This window comes from Esox lucius, chromosome 11, assembly GCF_011004845.1.
Source record: "Esox lucius isolate fEsoLuc1 chromosome 11, fEsoLuc1.pri, whole genome shotgun sequence".
NCBI classification, from domain to species: Eukaryota; Metazoa; Chordata; class Actinopteri; order Esociformes; family Esocidae; genus Esox; species Esox lucius.
In genome coordinates this window covers 30,854,041-30,873,614 of record NC_047579.1, presented here as the reverse complement: position 1 = coordinate 30,873,614, position 19,574 = coordinate 30,854,041, and the positions used below count along the sequence as shown (strand labels likewise).

The 19,574-nt window shown below is 43.3% G+C and overlaps 2 protein-coding genes and 1 long non-coding RNA gene across 7 annotated transcripts in view; 1 reads left to right on the top strand and 2 right to left on the bottom strand.

Annotated features, from left to right (window-relative positions):
* LOC105008122 overlaps positions 1 to 19,574 on the bottom strand; it is a 493,667-nt gene that overhangs the window by 328,022 nt on the left and 146,071 nt on the right. The window contains exon 3 of one of the 5 annotated variants that reach the window (XM_034295302.1): positions 593 to 599. The exons of the other annotated variants lie outside the window; for them this stretch is intronic. Coding sequence (XP_034151193.1) covers positions 593 to 599 — 7 coding nt within the window. The remainder of the gene's footprint in view (positions 1 to 592; positions 600 to 19,574) is intronic. 5 annotated transcript variants of the gene reach the window in all.
* Positions 1 to 19,574, top strand: part of LOC114840416 — a 415,324-nt gene that overhangs the window by 309,295 nt on the left and 86,455 nt on the right. The window lies entirely within an intron of this gene.
* Positions 10,027 to 18,481, bottom strand: LOC117595262 (adhesion G protein-coupled receptor E2-like). The gene is made up of 5 exons (XM_034295314.1): positions 18,106 to 18,481; positions 14,290 to 14,379; positions 13,940 to 14,086; positions 13,625 to 13,771; positions 10,027 to 10,531 (listed from the first exon to the last, which is right to left on the bottom strand). The coding sequence occupies exons 1-5, from the start codon at positions 18,134 to 18,136 to the stop codon at positions 10,218 to 10,220; spliced, it is 729 nt and encodes a 242-aa protein (XP_034151205.1). The 5' UTR covers positions 18,137 to 18,481; the 3' UTR covers positions 10,027 to 10,217.

Here is a 19,574-nt window from a genome sequence, read left to right as displayed (position 1 = left end):
GCCGCACGAAGGGAGACGGTGCGGTCTAGGGAGTGTTCCTTTTGTGGGAGGAAGGGACACTCTGCCTCCCACTGTTTCCAGCGAGAGAGGGTCGAGCGGAGGAAGCCTGACACCCCTACACTGAGTCAGGTGAGTAGACCACACACACTGTCAGGTCTCTCTGCGAAGCACATTACACTTTTGGTGGCCTTCCCTGATTTTCCTACTAACTCTGTGTAAGGCGCTCGTAGACTCAGGCGCAGCTGGGAATTTTATGGACAGCGGTTACGCACGGAAACTGCGCATTCCGCTGGTGCCATTGTCTCAACCTAGGTCCATTACGGGCTTAGACAACAAACCACTAGGCACTGGTCTCGTTGAGCACGTCACAGTCCCTATCACGATGACCGTACAGCACGCCCATACCGAACAGATTGAGTTTCATGTTATTCACTCTCCTGCTTTCCCTGTGGTGCTGGGTCTTCCATGGTTGTCGGGACACAACCCAACTATTTCCTGGTCGCAGAGAGTGTTGACAGGGTGGTCTCAGGGGTGTCAGGAGAGGTGTCTAGGTGTTTCCGTTGGTGCGACCTCGGTGGAAAGTCCAGACAGTGTCCCCGCAGTGCGCATACCCCCGGAATATGTAGATTTAGCGCTGGTCTTTTCGAAGACCATGGCTAGTCGTTTGCCACCACATCGGCCCGGGGATTGTGCTATAAATCTAAAGGGGGACGCTGTGCCGCCTTATTGTCATGTGTATCCCCTGTCGCAGGCAGAAACCGCAGCGATGGAGACCTATGTGGCCGAATCCCTGCGGCAGGGGCAGATCGCCTCCTCCTCGCCCGCCTCCTCGAGTTTCTTTTTTGTGAGGAAGAAGGATGGGGGTTTGCGTCCGTGCATTGACTACAGGGCGTTAAACAAACTGACGATCCGGTACTCATATCCTATCCCCCTGATTTCCCAATATATTGAGTCAATGCATGGGGCGTGCTTCTTCACGAAACTGGACCTCCGGAGTGTGTACAATTTGGTGAGAATCCGAGAGGGAGACGAGTGGAAAACCGCCTTCAGCACCACCACGGGTCACTACGAATACCTGGTGATGCCGTATGGGTTGATGAATGCCCCGGCAGTGTTTCAGTCCTTTGTGAACGATGTGTTTAGGGACATGCTGGGGCGCGGAGTTGTGGTTTACATTGACGACATCCTTGTGTATTCCACTACGCGTGCTGAGCATGTGTCTCTCGTTCGCAGGGTGCTGAAGCGGCTGTTGGAGCATGGCCTGTACGCTAAAGCAGAGAAGTGCGCGTTTTTCCAGCGAGCCGTCTCTTTCCTCTGGTTTCGGATTTCCGCCGGTGGGGTGGAAATGGAGGTTGATCGCGTGTCAGCCGTGCGTAATTGGCCCGTTCCCACCACGGTTAAGGCGGTGCAGCGATTTATTGGGTTTGCCAATTTCTACCGTAGGTTTATACGGGGCTTCGGCAAGGTGGCAGCTCCTATTACTTCCTTGTTGAAGGGCGGGCCGAGCCGGATCACCTGGACGACCGAGGCAGACGTCGCATTTCGCACCCTTAAGAGAATGTTCACCTCTGCCCCGGTTCTGGCTCACCCCGATCCGTCACTGCCGTTCATAGTGGAGGTGGATGCCTCGGAGGTGGGGATAGGTGCTGTATTGTCCCAACTGTCGGGTACCCCTCCTAAGCGTCGCCCCTGTGCTTTTTACTCGCGAAAGCTCAGTGAGGCAGAGCGCAACTATGGCGTCGGTGACAGGGAGCTGTTGGCTGTGTTTAACGCCTTGACTGTTTGGAGACATTGGCTTGAGGGAGCGAGACACCCGTTTGTAGTCTGGACCGACCACCGTAACCTGGAGTACATCCGGGCGGCGAGGAGACTGAACCCTCGCCAGGCCAGGTGGGCGCGGTTCGATTTCACGCTTTCATACGTTCCGGGTTCAAAAACGCCAAGGCAGACGCGCTGTCTCGGTTGTGCGACGCGGTTGAAAGGCGGGTAGATGATACACCGATTCTGCCCGCCTCGTGCATTGTGGCGCCGGTTGTGTGGGACGTGGACGCGGACATTCAGCGAGCGTTGCGCAGCGATCCTGGGCCACCTCAGTGTCCTGCGGATCGTCAGTACGTCCCTCTGGATGTTCGTGACCGTCTCATCTACTGGGCCCACACGTCCCCTTCCACGGGTCACCCGGGCATAGACCGTACTGTGCGCTGCCTTACCGATAAGTACTGGTGGCCTGGTCTGGCTAAGGATGTGAGAGTGTACGTGTCCTCCTGTTCGGTGTGCGCTCAGTGTAAGGCACCTAGACACCTTCCGGCAGGTAAGTTACATCCTTTGCCCGTTCCACAACGACCATGGTCTCACTTGTCCATTGATTTTCTGACCGATATTCCCCCCTCACTAGGCAATACCACGGTCCTGGTTGTTGTGGATCGGTTTTCAAAGGCCTGCCGGTTCCTTCCCCTCCCTGGTCTCCCTACGGCTCTGCAGACCGCAGAGGCTCTATTCACCCATGTCTTCCGGCACTACGGGGTGCCGGAGGACATTGTATCTGACCGGGGCCCTCAGTTCACGTCTCGGGTCTGGAAGGCCTTTATGGGCCGGTTGGGGGTCTCGGTCAGCCTCACCTCCGGGTTCCACCCCGAAGCTAATGGGCAGGTGGAGCGTGTGAACCAAGACCTGGGGAGGTTCCTGCGGTCCTATTGCCAGGACCGGCCGGGGGAGTGGGCGGAGTTCCTGCCCTGGGCAGAGTATGCTCAGAATTCACTCCGCCACTCCTCCACGTCCTTGACTCCCTTTCAGTGTGTCCTGGGGTACCAGCCAGTCTTGGTACCCTGGCAGAGCCAGCCCGAGTCTGGGGTTCCAGCGGTGGACGACTGGTTCCGGCGCGCCGAGGACACCTGGTCCGTGGCCCATCGACACATCTGGCGCGACGGGGTTCGCCAGAAGTCCGCTGCTGACCACCGGCGTAACGACACCCCGGTCTACGCTGTGGGCGACCGGGTCTGGCTCTCGACCCGGAACCTGCCTCTCCGCCAGCCCTGCCGGAAGCTGGGCCCGCGGTTTGTAGGGCCGTTCAAAGTCCTGGGGAGAGTGAACGAGGTAACCTATAAATTGCAACTTCCCCCTGATTACAGGATTAATGCCTCGTTCCATGTGTCTCTCCTCAGGCCGGTGGTGGCTGGTCCCCTCCAGCAGTCTGAGGTGGGGGGGACATCGAGGGGGGCCCGGCGTACTCTGTCCGTTCCATCCTCGACTCAAGGCGCCGGGGGAGGGGCCTGCAGTACCTGGTGGAGTGGGAGGGGTATGGCCCGGAGGAGCGTTGCTGGGTGCCGGCGGTGGACGTTCTTGATCCTGAGCTCCTCACCGACTTCCATCGTCGGCGCCCTGATCGTCCTGCGCGGCGTCCTCCGGGTCGGCCTCGGGGCCGGCGGGGGTGCGCTGCGGGAGCCGCGCGTCGAGGGGGGGGTACTGTAACGAGGTATGGCTACACAGGAATAGGTTTCCCACATGTTGTCCAGGCACATGGACAGTTGCTCATTGGCTAATGATATTTGGCCAACACTGTGGTGTTATGGCACGGTAGAAGCCTGCTTTATCAACCAAGATCTACTTGTGATGGTTCAAAGCAGTTCAGTTTGTTATTTTGATCCTGTCCAGGGGCTATCTGAAATAATCATCTGCCTTGCTGTCTCTCCTGCTCCATTTTGAAAGACATTGCCAGTGCTCACATGGTTTATTTGTTTATTAAATTACCATTTATGGTTACTTTTTTAGATGTCAACTGTGTCTTGTTTATGACAGTGTTGTAGTACATAGGCAATCCAGTGGTCTTTTGTGGCTCACACTACCAACACCAAGGTTGTGCGTTTGAATCCCACAGAGGTCACATACAAACCTAGGGACTTAGGGTGGTGATACATAGTAAGCAAAACAATGTAAAATAAATACAGTATATTCACAGAATGGTTGAGTGATGATCAATTAGGAACAATGAGCATAGTGAACATAAAAGGTATTTTTACAATAGAGAAGAAAATCCTATGAAAATGTACTTTATATGAACAAAATGCATTTGAATGTGAAATATGTCTTTCTAGATGTTTTTCTCAACTCAGTCAATGTCCGATGTAGTTAGAGTTGTGATTTCTTTTTATTTGTATTTTCTGATGATCTGTTTTGTTTTTTGTACTATGGGTGGTAAAATATTACTACACATAGTACCAAAGCATCTGAAAAATACTATCATGAATGTGCCCGATGCATTTAATAGGTGAAGTGATACAGTTGCATTACAAATATCAAAAACATCAGTTCCTTGAGGTTACAAGAGCTATGATGGATGCAAAGAGTCTTGCAAAGAAAGCAAGAAAAGAGTGTTTTCTAAAATAATCTCTCTGTTACAACCCAACATGTGGATTTGGGGGACGTTTTACATTAGCCCAGTATGTTGTCAGTGGACACATTCCAATTTATGCCTTCCTGGATTGTGTTTGTTTAAAGCATTTACCAAACCTAAATGCATTACATTTGGACTAGGACACAGCAACTGAGAGAAATGTGTGTAAATAAAACAACAGCAACAAATAGTATTAAAATAATATAATATAAAACATAAACAGTACATGTCACAGGATATATGATGCATAGGATATACAGTGTCTCACCAAAGTGAGTACACCCCTCACATTTTTGCAAATATTTGATTTGTATAACAGTGTACATTTGCTGTCCTCTCAAAATAACTCAACACACACCCATTAATGTCTAGTTTATAAACTGCTGGCAACAATAGTGAGTACACCCCTAAGTGAAAATGTCCAAATTGGGCCCAATTAGCCATTTTCCCTCCCCGGTGTCCTGTGACTCGTTAGTGTTACAAGGTCTCAGGCGTGAATGGGGAGCAGGTGTGTTACATTTGGTGTTATCAGTCTCACACTCCCTCATACTGGTCACTGGAAGTTCAACATGGCACCTCATGGCAAAGAACTCTCTGAGGATCTGAAAAAAAGAATTGTTGCTCTACATAAAGATGGCCTAGGCTATAAGAAGATTGCCAAGACCCTGAAACTGAGCTGCACAACGGTGGCCAAGACCATAGAGCAGTTTAACAGGACAGGTTCCACTCAGAACAGGCCCCGCCATGGTCAAGTGTCATGGTAGTGGAAGTGTCATGGTCTGGGGCTGCATGAGTGCTGCCGGCACTGGGGAGCAACAGTTCATTGAGGGAACCATGAATGCCAACATGTACTGTGACATACTGAAGCAGAGCATGATCGCCTCCCTTCGGAGACTGGGCCGCTGGGCAGTATTCCAACATGATAACGACCCCAAACACACCTCCAAGACGACCACTGCCTTGCTAAAGAAGCTGAGGGTAAAGGTGATGGACTGGCCAAGCATGTCTCCAACCCTAAACCCTTTTGAGCATCTGTAGGGGCATCCTCAAACGGAAGGTGGAGGAGCGCAAGGTCTCTAACATCCACCAGCTCTGTGAGGAGTGGAAGAGGACTCCAGTGGCATCCTGTTAAGCTCTGGTGAACTCCATGCCCAAGATGGTTGAGGCAGTGCTGGAAAACAATGGTGGCCACACAAAATATTGACACTTTGGGCCCAATTTGGACATTTTCACTTGGGGGTGTATTCACATTTGTTGCCAGCGGGTTAGACATTAATGGCTGTGTGTTGTGTTATTTTGAGGGGACAGCAAATTTTCACTGTTGTACAAGCTGTACACTCACTACTTTACATTGTTGCAAAGTGTCATTTCTTAAGTGTTGTCATTAGAAAAGATATAATCAAATAATTAAAAAAAATTGAGTGGTGTACTCACTTCTGTGAGATACTGTACATATGAATGGATTTAGTACATAATGAAGGCTCATTGAAAGGGTTGTAAACAAACATAAAATTGAAATTTTTCAGTTTCTTCAGGAGCATCACAGTGCTGCTTTGAGACATTCTGATGGATTCATTTTGATGAATATGTCAGATATGTAATATTCTGGGAAATATTAGGGTGTTTAAGATCCCAGATAGAACCGGAGACCACACACACACTCGCAAACACAGATTAAAGAAAATTTGCACTACGTACAGTTGTGCTCATCAGTTTGCATACCCAGGCAGAAATTGAGAAACTTAGGCATTGATTTTGAAAATCAAGGTGGACACTGAGGTGATCAAGAAACTCCTCGGTGGCAAGGCACTGGGGGTGGATGAGATCCGCCCTGAGTACCTCAAGTCTCTGGATGTTGTGGGGCTGTCTTGGTTGACACGCCTGTACAACATCGCGTGGCGGTCGGGGATAGTGCCTCTGGGATGGCAGACCGGGGTGGTGGTCCCTCTTTTTAAGAAGGGGGACCGGAGGGTGTGTTCCAACTACAGGGGGATCACACTTCTCAGCCTCCCCGGGAAAGTCTATGCCAGGGTACTGGAGAGGAGAATACGGCCGATAGTAGAACCTCGGATTCAGGAGGAACAGTATGGTTTTCGTCCGGGCCGTGTAACACTGGATCAGCTCTATACCCTCTACGGGGTGCCGGAGGGTTCATGGGAGTTTGCCCAACCAATCCACATGTGTTTTGTGGATTTGGAGAAGGCATTCGACTGTGTCCCTCGCGGCATCCTGTGGAGGGTGCTTCGGGAATATGGGGTCCTGGGTCCTTTGCTAAGGGCTGTCAGGTCCCTGTACGACCAAAGCAGGAGCTTGGTCCACATTGCCGGCAGTAAGTCAGACTTGTTCCCAGTGCATGTTGGACTCCGGCAGGGCTGCCCTTTGTCGCCGGTTCTGTTCGTAATTTTTATGGACAAAATTTCTAGGCGCAGCCAGGGGCCGGAGGTTGTCAGGTTTGGGGACCACACGATTTCGTCTCTGCTCTTTGCGGATGATGTTGTCGTGTTGGCCCCTTCAAACCAGGACCTTCAGCATGCACTGGGACGGTTTGCAGCCGAGTGTGAAGCGGTGGGGATGAGAATCAGTACCTCCAAATCCGAGGCCATGATCCTCAGTCGGAAAAGGGTGGCTTGCCCACTTCAGGTTGGTGGAGAGTGCCTGCCTCAAGTGGAGGAGTTTAAGTATCTAGGGGTCTTGTTCACGAGTGAGGGAAGGATGGGACGGGAGATTGACAGACGGATCGGTGCAGCTTCTGCAGTAATGCAGTCGATGTATCGGTCTGTCGTGGTGAAGAAAGAGCTGAGCCGCAAGGTGAAGCTTTCGATTTACCGGTCAATCTACGTTCCTACTCTCACCTATGGTCATGAGCTTTTGGTCATGACCGAAAGGACATGATCCCGGATTCAGGCGGCCGAAATGAGCTTTCTCCGCAGGGTGGCTAGGCGATCCCTTAGAGATAGGGTGAGAAGCTTGGTCACCCGGGAGGAGCTCAGAGTAGAGCCGCTGCTCCTCCACATCGAGAGGGGTCAGCTGAGGTGCCTTGGGCATCTGTTTCGGATGCCTCCGGAACGCCGTCACCAAATGTGACGCATAAAGGTATCAAAGATGTCAGCATGGCTCTGGATGTTAGCAAATATAGGGCAGATCCTGCTTACTGGGTCAAAATGGGACCAAAGTCTTGTAAGAACCAAAGTCTTGGAACCAAAGTCTTGTAAGGGCCTTACAGACAACTATTCCAAAAGACTGCACGCTGTCATTGATGCAAAAGGGAGCAATACACAATATTAAGAACTAAGTGTATGCAGACTTTTGAACAGGGGTCAGTTTATTTATTTCTTTGTTGCCATGTATTGTTTTATGAATGTGCCATTCTGTTATGACCTACAGTTGAATATGAATCACATAAGAAATAAAATGCATTTGTTTTGCCTGCTCACTCATTTTCTTTACACATGGTACACATATTACATGTTCTCCAAGGGTATGCAAACTTTTGAGCACAACTGTACATCTTAATGGATATAATACATAATGAAGGCTCATTGATTGGGTAGTAAATAGATATAAACTGGATACAACTTTGTTACTGGACACAAACATTGTAACCTGAAGGCCCTAATAAGGTCATCTTTGTAAATGAACTTCATAAACTAAACATTTCAGCAAATGCAGTTCACAGAATTCTTGGATGTACATACACTGACAATGTTAGACATGAATAATTTTCTAGTTATGGATCAAGGACAAAATATGACATAGCATTTTCACTGCAGCTACCTCTGTTTGGGGTATTAACTGGATTAACCCATCTTATTAAACAGGTATGTTATCTCTGTGTCACTCTATGGCACAGTAATAAATGGCTGTGTCCTTATTCTTTAGGCTGCTCATCTGAAGGGGGAGAAGTTAACTGTGGTACCATGTATATAAACAATCCATTCAAGTGCTTTTCCAGAAACCTGTTTGATCCAACTGTTGAATTCTGTCCACTTTTGATCCATGAACAAAATGAATTCAACTGGAAGCCAGGGGAGAACTTTCTTTATTTGTATGAGTCCAAGATGTTGATCTTCCATAGTTCTTACATGTTCTCCAATGATTACAAAGTTAACACAGTCGTTTATGCCAGGCAGTCAGTGGTTATAGCCAACTGTTACACTGTCCATTTTCTTCCAATAAGAAAGGTTTTTCCTACAAAATATAATTTTATGGTATGTTCCAACCTATGGTCTATGGGCTTATTTACAGAGCCTATGGCAGTCACATGGACAACTCCAATCAGGTGGTATGGAGAGGATGTATGGATAGGATGTGTAGGTCCCATCAGTAACGAGCATCACGTCCTATCTATTGTCCTTTGTTCAGAGTTAGTCAGCACTTATGCGTCGTGTTAAGTTTCCAATGCCCATAATCTCTCACAACCCATCCAGGAGCTACTGAATGTGAACCCAGAGCCTGTACAGGTCAGTTGGTGTAATTCCCCAGGCTTGTAACCACTGGTTCAGACTCAGTCAATGTCTGACCCTGAACACCTGTTGAAACAACGCACATACATTACAGAGTCAAAAAGTCCAGAAAGACTCACAGACAGCAGCTACCAGGGACAGAGATGCAGAGAAAAATTTGTTTTTGTTGAAGAGAATCTCTTATATAGAACTGGAAACTGGGTTTTGAGTGTAGTTCTCCCAGTAACAGATAACCCTCATCCTACCGACTGGGGTACCCACAAACCCCTTAGGTGTACTTTCTGTCATATCTCACCGGTGCTTTATTCTATCATTCCAATTTATCATGACTTTGTCAATCAATTTGTTCATATCATTGCTTTTTAATAATGCCAATGTATTGGGGTCCTGGGGGACCCAAGTAAAAAGCATCCAATTCCGCCTATGCAGTTTTAATAAATTGAACTATTTATTTAGTTCATGTTTCCCATAGGTCATAATTTAAAGTCTCTCAAACTATGGGGGTGGGGGGGGCACTCTGTCAGTCATTGTGAAGGAGACAGACACAGATGCAGCAGACACTTATTTCCTACCATCAGGCAGGCGGTACAGGTCTCTTTGTTCCCACACCAGCAGGCTCAGGAACAGTTTCTTTCCAGCTACTGTAACCCTACTGAACTCCCAGCTTAGTACTGCCTCTCAGGGACCTTGTTGCACTACCCTCTTTGTACAACTGGACTCTGTCATTGCTTTGCAAAGTCTGATCAGGATGTTTTCAGTTGTACATATGTACCATGGGAACCTCACTGCTGCTATCCCTGCATTTCAGTTGCACATGCTACCTTGCACTTTCAATGTGCCTTCATTCCACATTAATACATCCCACTTATAACATACATTGGTCTTAATTGTTTCACTTAAATGTAAATGTTTTCAACTCCTCTATTTGCACTTCTGGTCAGATGCTAACTGCATTTTGTTTTACTGTACTTGGACATTTTCAATGACAAAAGTTGAATCTAATCTAATTTCAATTATTTTATATTGGGGTAAGAAAAAATATTAACTGTCACATTCCTAAAATAATAATGATCAGTTCTCTTTTTTCAGATAACATTAATTACATAACTAATAATGTTTTAAGAATAAATAAGTAAAAATTGTCCTATGATGGTTGTTTATTACAGTAGTGTTTGGGATAGGTACTGCAGTCCTTTTACGTTAAATATGTTGGTAGGATGAGGGATAAAGTGATACCTTCTGTCATTTGCATTCCCATGACTGAACAGTATGAGAAAATATAATTAATCTGCACTGAGGGTTTGAATAATTCAACTTCTGCTGAAAGTGTAAGTGTTTTTATACAGCTCTCCCACCACACTATCTCACTGTGTGTATCGGGCACAGTAATACACGGCTGTGTCCTCACCCTTCAGGCTGTTCATCTGTAGGTACAATTTACTGTTGGAGTCGTCTCTGGAAATGGTGAATCTTCCCTGGACTGTCTGAGAGTTATGGATTGAAGTACTGCCTGTTTGTACGAATGCAATCCACTCCAGTCCTTTCCCAGGAGCTTGTCTTATCCAGTTCATAGCATAGCTACTGAATGTGAACCCAGAGGTGGTACAGGTCAGTTTATGAGATTCTCCAGGCTTTTTAACTACTGGTTCAGACTCAGTCAATGTCTGACTCTGAACACCTGTTGAAACAAAACACAAATGTTGTCAAAATGAAATGTAAAACCTAATGGATAAACCTATTCAGTATAAAAATAAATCCACAAAGACTCACAAACACTAGCTTTCAGCATCAACAAAGATAAAGAAAACATGGTTTAAGTTTAAGCTGATCTGGTAGGAGATCCTGTTCTCTACTCTCCAGGACTCAGGAGGATAGATACAAAGATACTATAGGGACAGTGCGTACAGCTCAATGTCGTACAAGGTCAGAAAGACAGTGTTTATATAACAGGACAGAGTGTGGGTTTGCATTGACGTAAAATTATGTTTGTGAAATCTTGGTCTTGGTCTACTGGACCTTGGCTTGGTATCAAGAGATCCCTGAATTTCGCTCTTCTTAATAAGTAATTGAACAGCACTGACTGACATTTGCAAGGCTTTAGATGTTTTTATATCCTTTTCTATCTTTATGAAGTTCCATTTCCTTGTTACGCAAGTCTCTTGACGGTTCTTTTCTGCTCCCATTGGCTCAGTTTCTTATCTTATATATATATATATATATATATATATATATATATATATATATATATATATATATATATATATATATATATCTTCTTATTTCAACCTGTGTTTCTCAACTTGTGTGTCTATAACAAGGCCAAACATTCAAGGTTATGTAAACTTTTGATCAGGGCCATTTGGTTGATTTCTGACACATTATCACAATCTGACAATAAAATGCTTTTACTGAATAATAAATAGGTTCATGATGTCATTGGAATAACAGTTTTGTAAAACACAGCTCATATCCTTAGTATCCTCACTAAACCACAGACCAGCTCTTACCTACACATGGTCCTTTGTTCCCTGTGTAATTAGCTTTGCCAGACTTCAGTCCAAACCCTGTGTTGCATAAGCCGTTGTAGCTCCCTTCTGTGTTGACACACTGTGCATTCATGTTACATATTGTTTTGTACAGTTTACATTTGTTACTATCTAAATATGGGTGAAAATAGACAATGTTCAGAGAGGAAATTGTCATTCATATCTCAGGATATGCTCTAACAATTGTGTGTCTGTTCACAATACACCAGCTACAGTACTTCCTCTGAATGTGGGACCTCCTGTCAATAAAGGTGCTGATGTGTGACATCAGGATCAAATGTTCACAGTGGTTTCACGGCTTAAGGTGATCCTAGGATCTAAGCTGGAGCCTCTGATGAACATGTACTGATCCAGCTTGGGTTTGAATCCAAACCACTTCTCTTTCAGTAAAAAAAATCTTTCCCTACTTTCCTCTCCTACAAAACAAAACATATTTTTCACGTGTATTTACAGCAATACATGTCTGGCTCGCGACCCGGCCCCGGATGAAGCGGAAGAAGATGTGATGTGTGTGTGTGTGACATGTCTGGCACATTGAGACCATAACTCCAACTAGCAACAACAAACCATAATTCCAACAAGCAACAATGAAACTCCAAGATGATCACAGTCAAAATGTAATCAAGACAATTAGGAAAGCAAAGGAACGATTTGGATCGAACCCCAAAAAGAATCGGGAACACAAAAATTCATGGCAATAAATTGGAATCATCTCAGCTACATATAACAATAAAATATGAGATATTTAAAGCTTCAGAATTCGCTTTTTCTCAGTGGGCAATTTGAATTTGAGTTGCAAATCAGATGATTTAAATGATACAGACCCATTATATCATAGTCAATCTCAGCGTCTATTACTTCCCTCTTAACCCCTCTGCAATTACACCTGAAAGCGACTTTATTTCTATGCGGTTCTGTCAGACTTCTGAGCTCACCATGAGTATCTCAGCATCTCTAAACTGCTTCAGACCAAAAGCAGTTTTTTTGCAGCTGTGTTGATATCGCTATAGCCTTTGACTCTGTCAGCCATTGAAATGAAATGATCAGATTTACTTTTCTAGAATTTCTGGAAAGTAATTTCACTGTTATCAATGTTTCAATTCTGAGGGCCTGCTGTCTACAACTCCGGCATTACCCTCTTTCACAAGAAGCAATCCAGGCTGCAAAATATACTATTTTTATTGTCAATTGTGTTTGTTATTCTCAATGCATGTTTTATTTCCATTTTTCATGCCTTTATTGATGTAATACAAGGCTCAGCTGTAAAGGAGAACTTGGTCTCAGTTGATTTCTCTGTATAAAGTTAACAATTAAAGTAAAACAATTAAAGTAAAAAATGTACATCCTGAGAATTATTTTAATGGCAAGTTTGTCTATATACCTGCCTTTAAAAAGCTTGTCAATTAATTACATGTAGTTTATTACATTGCCAAAATCATTTTTACCAGCACACCCTTCAACACTCATCCCAGTGTCTGTTACACTTTACTGGCCCTTTCTACATATACATTTATGAATCCCTTTTAGGTAATTGCCTACTCTACATTAACAGAGTAGGCATTTCGGGTTGATTTCCCGAAATTTCTTCTTTGGTCACTCCTAAAGTCAATACTTCTTCTAGCCTTCCTTAATTTCATTGAACTGCCGGTAACGACTAGAAGACATAGCACTTGTTTTAAGAGCATATTACCGCATGTAACTTTCTATTTCTTTTTACAATAACTTAATTTGCCCTGCAGAATTATTAGCGCCCTTGAAATAATGTCAAAGTTATTTATCAGCTAGATCATCCACAAAAAAATTGAGAGAAATCGAACCAAATCTGAAATATACTGTATGCATTTTCCTAGTTTTTCCTAGTTCTCTTCCTATTTCATTGGGCTTTCACTATGACTTGACACACAGAGTGACATCTATGCCACCAGGTTTTGAAATAGTATTATAACATTTCAAATTTGTAATGAATGAACTGAAATTGAATGTTTTGGTTTGAAATTGAATCTGATAGTATTGAAATCCAGTACTTGAATGAATCAATAGGTTATTGACTTTCAAAAACAATACAGTGGCTGTAAAGCAATTGCCAGAGTACACACCTCAAACTGCCCATCCTGACCACTATGGCAATAACAATGAAGTTCAGAACAACTAATGTAGCTGTGAGGAACCTGCCTATAATAGACTCTATTGTCTAAATTAACTTCAGTGTGCACCAGACTTCTTACCTTCACATATTCCTTCATGGCCACTCCTTTCTGCTCCAGTAGAGGGTACAAACCCATCATCGCAGGTGCATTTGTAGGACCCAATTACATTTACACATTTGGTATTGCGACTGCAGTTGTAATCATTCTCTATACACTCATCGATGTCTTAAGGGGAAGAGAAAGGAATTTTCAGTCAGTCATGGGGTTGAAAGTGAAAATTATTCCTAGTCACACCATAAATGCAAATGCTACAGTATATTGAAAGTTAGGTTTAGCCTCGCAATTCCAGTTTACAGTGAAATAAATGTTTAAAGATAATCAAAAGTGGTTTACCTAGGCACCTCTCCCCTGTGTCAGCGTTGAAATTCACTCCATTTTGTACCCTGAATCCTTTATGACATGTGCAGATGTAACTGCCTTCTGTGTTGGTGCAGTTTGCATTCTCCCCACAGAGCCCATCTTCACTACATTCGTCGTAATCTGATGACATTGCAAAAAGAACAAGGATGAGACATACAGTAGGTTTCCATTACAGTTAAGAAAGAAGGGTTTTACCAATGGGCAGTGGCAGAAAATATTTTTGTTACCTCAAGCATCTTATAATTTAGACCTTAATTTAAATTTTAACATCAAATCAACAACAGAGTTGATGAAACAAGCTAGTGAGTCAGAGGTGGTTATACCTATGCATTCTTTCTTTACCCTCTGATATCCACTGTTACAAGTGACAGCAAGGCAAGGCACATCTGCTGTCAGCCAGGCAAGGCAAAGAGCTGCAGGGCAGAAAAACTCAGTTAGTTTCATTCACATTGCATGATTTTTAAATAATTTATTTTCATTTTATTGCACGACATACAGTAAGTATTTGATCACCTACCAACCAGTAAGAATTCCAGCTTTCACAGACCTGTTAGTTTTTCTTTAAGAAGCCCTCCTGTTCTCCACTCATTACCTGTATTAACTGCACCTGTTTGAACTCATTACCTGTCCACACAATCAAACAGACTCCAACCTCTCCACAATGGCCAAGTCCAGAGAACTGTGTAAGGACATCAGGGATCCCAAGGCTGGGATGGGCTACAGGACAATAGGCAAGCAGCATGGTGAGAAGGCAACAACTGTTGGCGCAATTATTAGAAAATGGAAGAAGTTCAAGATGATGGTCAATCTCCCTCGGTCTGGGGCTCCATGCAAGATCTCACCTCGTGGGGCATCAATGATCATGAGGAAGGTGAGGGATCACCCCAGAACTACACGGCAGGACCTGGTCCATGACCTGAAGAGAGCTGGGACCACAGTCTCAAAGAAAACCATTAGTAACACACTACGCCGTCATGGATTAAAAACCTGCAGTGCACACAAGGTCCCCCTGCTCAAGCCAGCGCATGTCCAGGCCCGTCTGAAGTCTGCCAGTGACCATCTGGATGATCCGGAGGAGGAATGGGAGAAATTCATGTGGTCTGAAGAGACAAAAAATTTGCTTTTTGGTCTAAACTCCACTCGCCGTGTTTGGAGGAAGAAGAAGGATGAGTACAACCCCAAGAACACCATCCCAACCGTGAAGCATGGAGGTGGAAACATCATTCTTTGGGGATGCTTTTCTGCAAAGGGGACAGGACGACTGCACCGTATTGAGGGGAGGATGGATGGGGCCATGTATCGCGAGATCCTGGCCAACAACCTCCTTCCCTCAGTAAGAACATTGAAGATGGGTCATGGCTGGGTCTTCCAGCATGACAACGTCCTGAAACACACAGCCAGGGCAACTAAGGAGTGGCTCCGTAAGAAGTGGCCTAGCCAGTCTCCAGACCTGATCCCAATAGAAAATCTTTGGAGGGAGCTGAAAGTCCGTATTGGCCAACGACAGCCCCGAAACCTGAAGGATCTGGAAAAGGTCTGTATGGAGGAGTGGGCCACAATCCCTGTTGCAGTGTGTGCAAACCTGGTCAAAAGCTACAGGAAACGTATGATCTCTGTAATTGCAAACAAAGGTTTCTGTACCAAATATTAAGTTCTGCTTTTCTTGATGTATAAAATACTTATTTCATGCAATAAAATGCAAATTAATTACTTAAATATCATACAATGTGTGTGGACAGGTGTCTTTTATACAGGTAACAAGTTCAAACTGGTGCAGTTAATACAGGTAATGAGTGGAGAACAGGAGGGCTTCTTGAAGAAAAACAAACAGGTCTGTGAGAGGCGGAATTCTTGATCAAATACTTATGTCATACAACATAATGCAAATTCTTTATTTAAAAATCATACAATGTGTATGATTTTTCTTTCTCTCACAGTTGAAGTGTACCTATGATGAAAATTACAGACCTCTACATGCTTTGTAAGTAGGAAAACCTGCAAAATCGGCAGTGTATCAAATACTTGTTCTCCCCAATGTATATATTTATTTCTATTTTTAATAATGAAATTATATATATTTTTTTAAGTAATTATTGTTTGCTTGTCTGCACAATCCAATTGAAATATACAAGTGGGACATTCAGTATTATTATTGAGGTGTTCCCATTCCATTATGTCCGTGCACACTGAAAACATTTTTACTGGAAACTTGACACTCCACTCCTTGAACAGCCTGTATTAACCTAGAAGAATCTGGGAAGTGATGGCTGGTTAACAGATACGGGTCTTGTAGACATTTTAGGTACAATTTGTAGGCACCACTTGTATGAAAATATATTAAATACTGTTCAATTACATCTTACTCCATATTATGCCATAATACATTTGGTTGATGTTAAATTCTAAGTAAAAAGTGCAAAGAAGTTTTCCAAAATCACAAAGCACATCATGCTCTTTTTCTAAACAAATTTATGTTCTAAATTGGCCTAGTATTTCCATTCAGATTTCTAGTTTCTAGGAGGCTGCACAATTAGAGAAAGATATTGCGACATTGACCACTGACCAACAGTAGCAACCAGGCAATAGATAATTAATAATCTTTCAGTTGCACACCGCACTTATTTTGGCAACCCTGCATGTTTGTGTTCCCTGCATAAATGGTGAAACAAATACAACCTATCAGCCCAACTCACAGAGAATAGAAAGGCAAAGGCGATTTCAGTATCTCATTAGGGCCGCTCTGGATTAGGCATGTCAGATTGGTTATGACTATGCGTAGTTTGCCTGATACATTCAGGCCTATTCTGTTTTTGAGTGGGTGTTGCGAGTAATGTTTTGTTATGAATGTTAAATCCAATTATAACAGGGAAGTGGAAAACATTACTTGAGTTATGTCTGTTTTGTCCAGCCTGCCCGGGCCTGGCCCAGCTCCCTCTATTTAACACCTTGAGTCTATTTATTATATCGGCAACTAAAAAACATTACTATGGTGAAATCTGTATTTTTCATACCTTGTAAAGTCTTACGCCTAGTATTGAGCTATAGATCGGTGCTGGCAGCCTGGCACAAACAAGGCACACCCACTTTACCAGTCCTCCACCTGATTACGCCCTTGCCACAATGAAAGTAGCCTAACTGAAAACAGGTCACATGCTAACGACATAAATTCTCTGGTTAAATAGTTCTTAAAGCGACCCAATTATTTATCCATAATGGACAAGGGAGCACTGAAACTTGTTTGTGTGCTACATGATTGACAGCCCTCATCTGATGGTTTCTTCTCAAGTGTCCAATCACAGTGTTCCAAGCATAAAACACACAGTCCAATGTGGACATCAAATGAGTGAGGTCCCGCCCCATTGCATTTGGATGACGCACAACTTCACACCATCCAAATGAAATGTCTATAAGAAATACTGTGTAAACATTGTTTATGTTGTAAATTACCATTGTAGCTGAACACTGCTGATTTGTAATGGGATTTCTACATAGGCATCCAGAGGCCCATTATCAACAACCATCAGTCCTGTTTTCCAATTGCATATTGTGTTGGGTTAGCACAAATTAAAACTGTTGTGCTGATTAAAGAAGCAACAAAACTGGCCTTCTATAGACTAGTTGAGTATCGTGAGCATTAAATCAATTGTGGGTTTGATTGCAAGATCAAAATGTCCTGGTAGTTTAAATGACCACTGGTGGTCATTGAAGCAAGGATCAGCATGGGTTGAAATGTGCCTCCCTGAACTTTAATTTTCACTTCCCTTTCTTTTCAGAAAACTTTCACATTGAAAGTTTAACCAATTTTAACAACCCCATTCCTTCAAATAAATAAATTGTTACACTTTTACTTTTAGTTGTTCCCGTTTCAGTTAATTAATTAAATTATTTATACTTCAGGGACCATGACCATTTGTTTTCACATTATAGTACTAATATATATAGAACAAAGCTGCACTGAATGGGGACCACTGTTAGTGTCCTCTGGGATCATGATGATCTTTCAGTGAATTTGTAAATCAGCACTTTGGGGGGAATTAGAAGTAAACATTTAATTCTGGTTGAGTAGTTTTCATTCCAAACACACAATCTTCTCCATGGCAACATGAACTTTGTGTAAACAGTTTACAAAATTGACTCACCCAGAATCATGAGATGCCCTCTGCCATTCATGTTGGTTAAGAAAAAACTGACTATAATTTTCTATGAAAATCCCAATGAACAAGACCAGACCTGGGCTGAAACCCTGCCCTAGAAAAACAATGAATTAAGAAATGTGAAAAAAACCTGTCTTCTCTTATAATGTAGATTTCAGAAAAAAGGGTTGTAGGGTTGTTTCACTAAAGTAAAAGTTTGAGTAAGAAAAATGACATCTCTATGCATCAACGCAGTCAAGCTGATGTCTTCTTGATCCAAAGATATCACAAATTGAAAGATAAAACCACTAAAAGTCACTGTGCTCTAATCCTCTGCCTGTAACTTTGTCTCTTCCTCATGCCCAGAGTTGTTGGCTGTGATGGTTTGAGTTTTTGTTCAGCTGGCAGTGTTGATTCACGCCCCTGACACATGGGAGAAAATGAGGGGAGGTTCTGCTGCTCTTGCAGTTTTTTTCATCTGCGGTGTACATCATGACTTTTACATTTCCATGATGACAACATTAACAATGGCCTTCAACCCCAAAAAATCCCACTGGATTCCATTAAATAATAATGTTTAGTAGGTCAAGTGATTCTTGGGAAACTGTATAATTCATAGAAGTATTCTTTGAATAATTCTAAAAAGTATAGGGCAGTGGACTTTCCAAAATATGACTTCCTCAAATATGCATTCACCCAAACCACAGGTGCCACCACAGCTTTATATAGATAGTTCTGTACTAAAAGCAAATTATATGGCAAATGCTTATTCAATAAAAAAAATATAGGGGGGTGGGGGGGGGTGCAACAGCAAAACAACATGCGCAATTAATCCTGCACAATTCAAACAAATCGAGCTATGAAATGTCAGGTCTCATTGTGCGTTTTTCTCAACACCATTCCAGTTGCATTCATTTCAGATCTCATTACAAACAGAGATCTTAGTTCTTTGAAATTGGATCAAAAGACACTATTCCAAAAAGACCAGGAGCTGAAGCCCCGGAAACCCACTTACATTACACTAATGTATACTGTACACTATATGGCCAAAAGTATGTGGACACCTGACCATCACACCTTGTAAAAACACATTATGTAATAACACTTCATTATGTAATAACGTGACAAATATATGTTATATATTTTCATTATGTAATATCTCCGCATTGCGTAATAATCTGCCGCATTTTGTAATGAACAGCTTGAACACAATATGTAATATATTTCCCTACATTTTTTAATAGATTGTTACATAATCCTGTGATTATTACTAAATCTGGAAGTTGCACTTTTTTTATGAAAATGTAAAAATATGGTGCATTATGTAATAACCAACCAAAATAGATATCTCCATCTGTACAGTTACAATTTTAACAATAAGGCGAAATTAAACATCCAAAATATTAAATAAGACCCATAAGACCGCTATGCACCCCTCGGCATTATAATTCATCTAAATAGCAAATGTTTGTGTC

Bases quoted from the DNA above. Each gene is read 5' to 3' on its own strand.
- LOC117595262 (XM_034295314.1), bottom strand. From the start codon at position 18,136: ATGAATGGCAGAGGGCATCTCATGATTCTGG. The intron at 14,380-18,105 runs GTGAGTCAATTT...TCTGCCCTGCAG, and splicing joins AGGGCATCTCATGATTCTGG to CTCTTTGCCTTGCCTGGCTG. The intron at 13,772-13,939 runs GTAAACCACTTT...CTTCCCCTTAAG, and splicing joins CACAGGGGAGAGGTGCCTAG to ACATCGATGAGTGTATAGAG.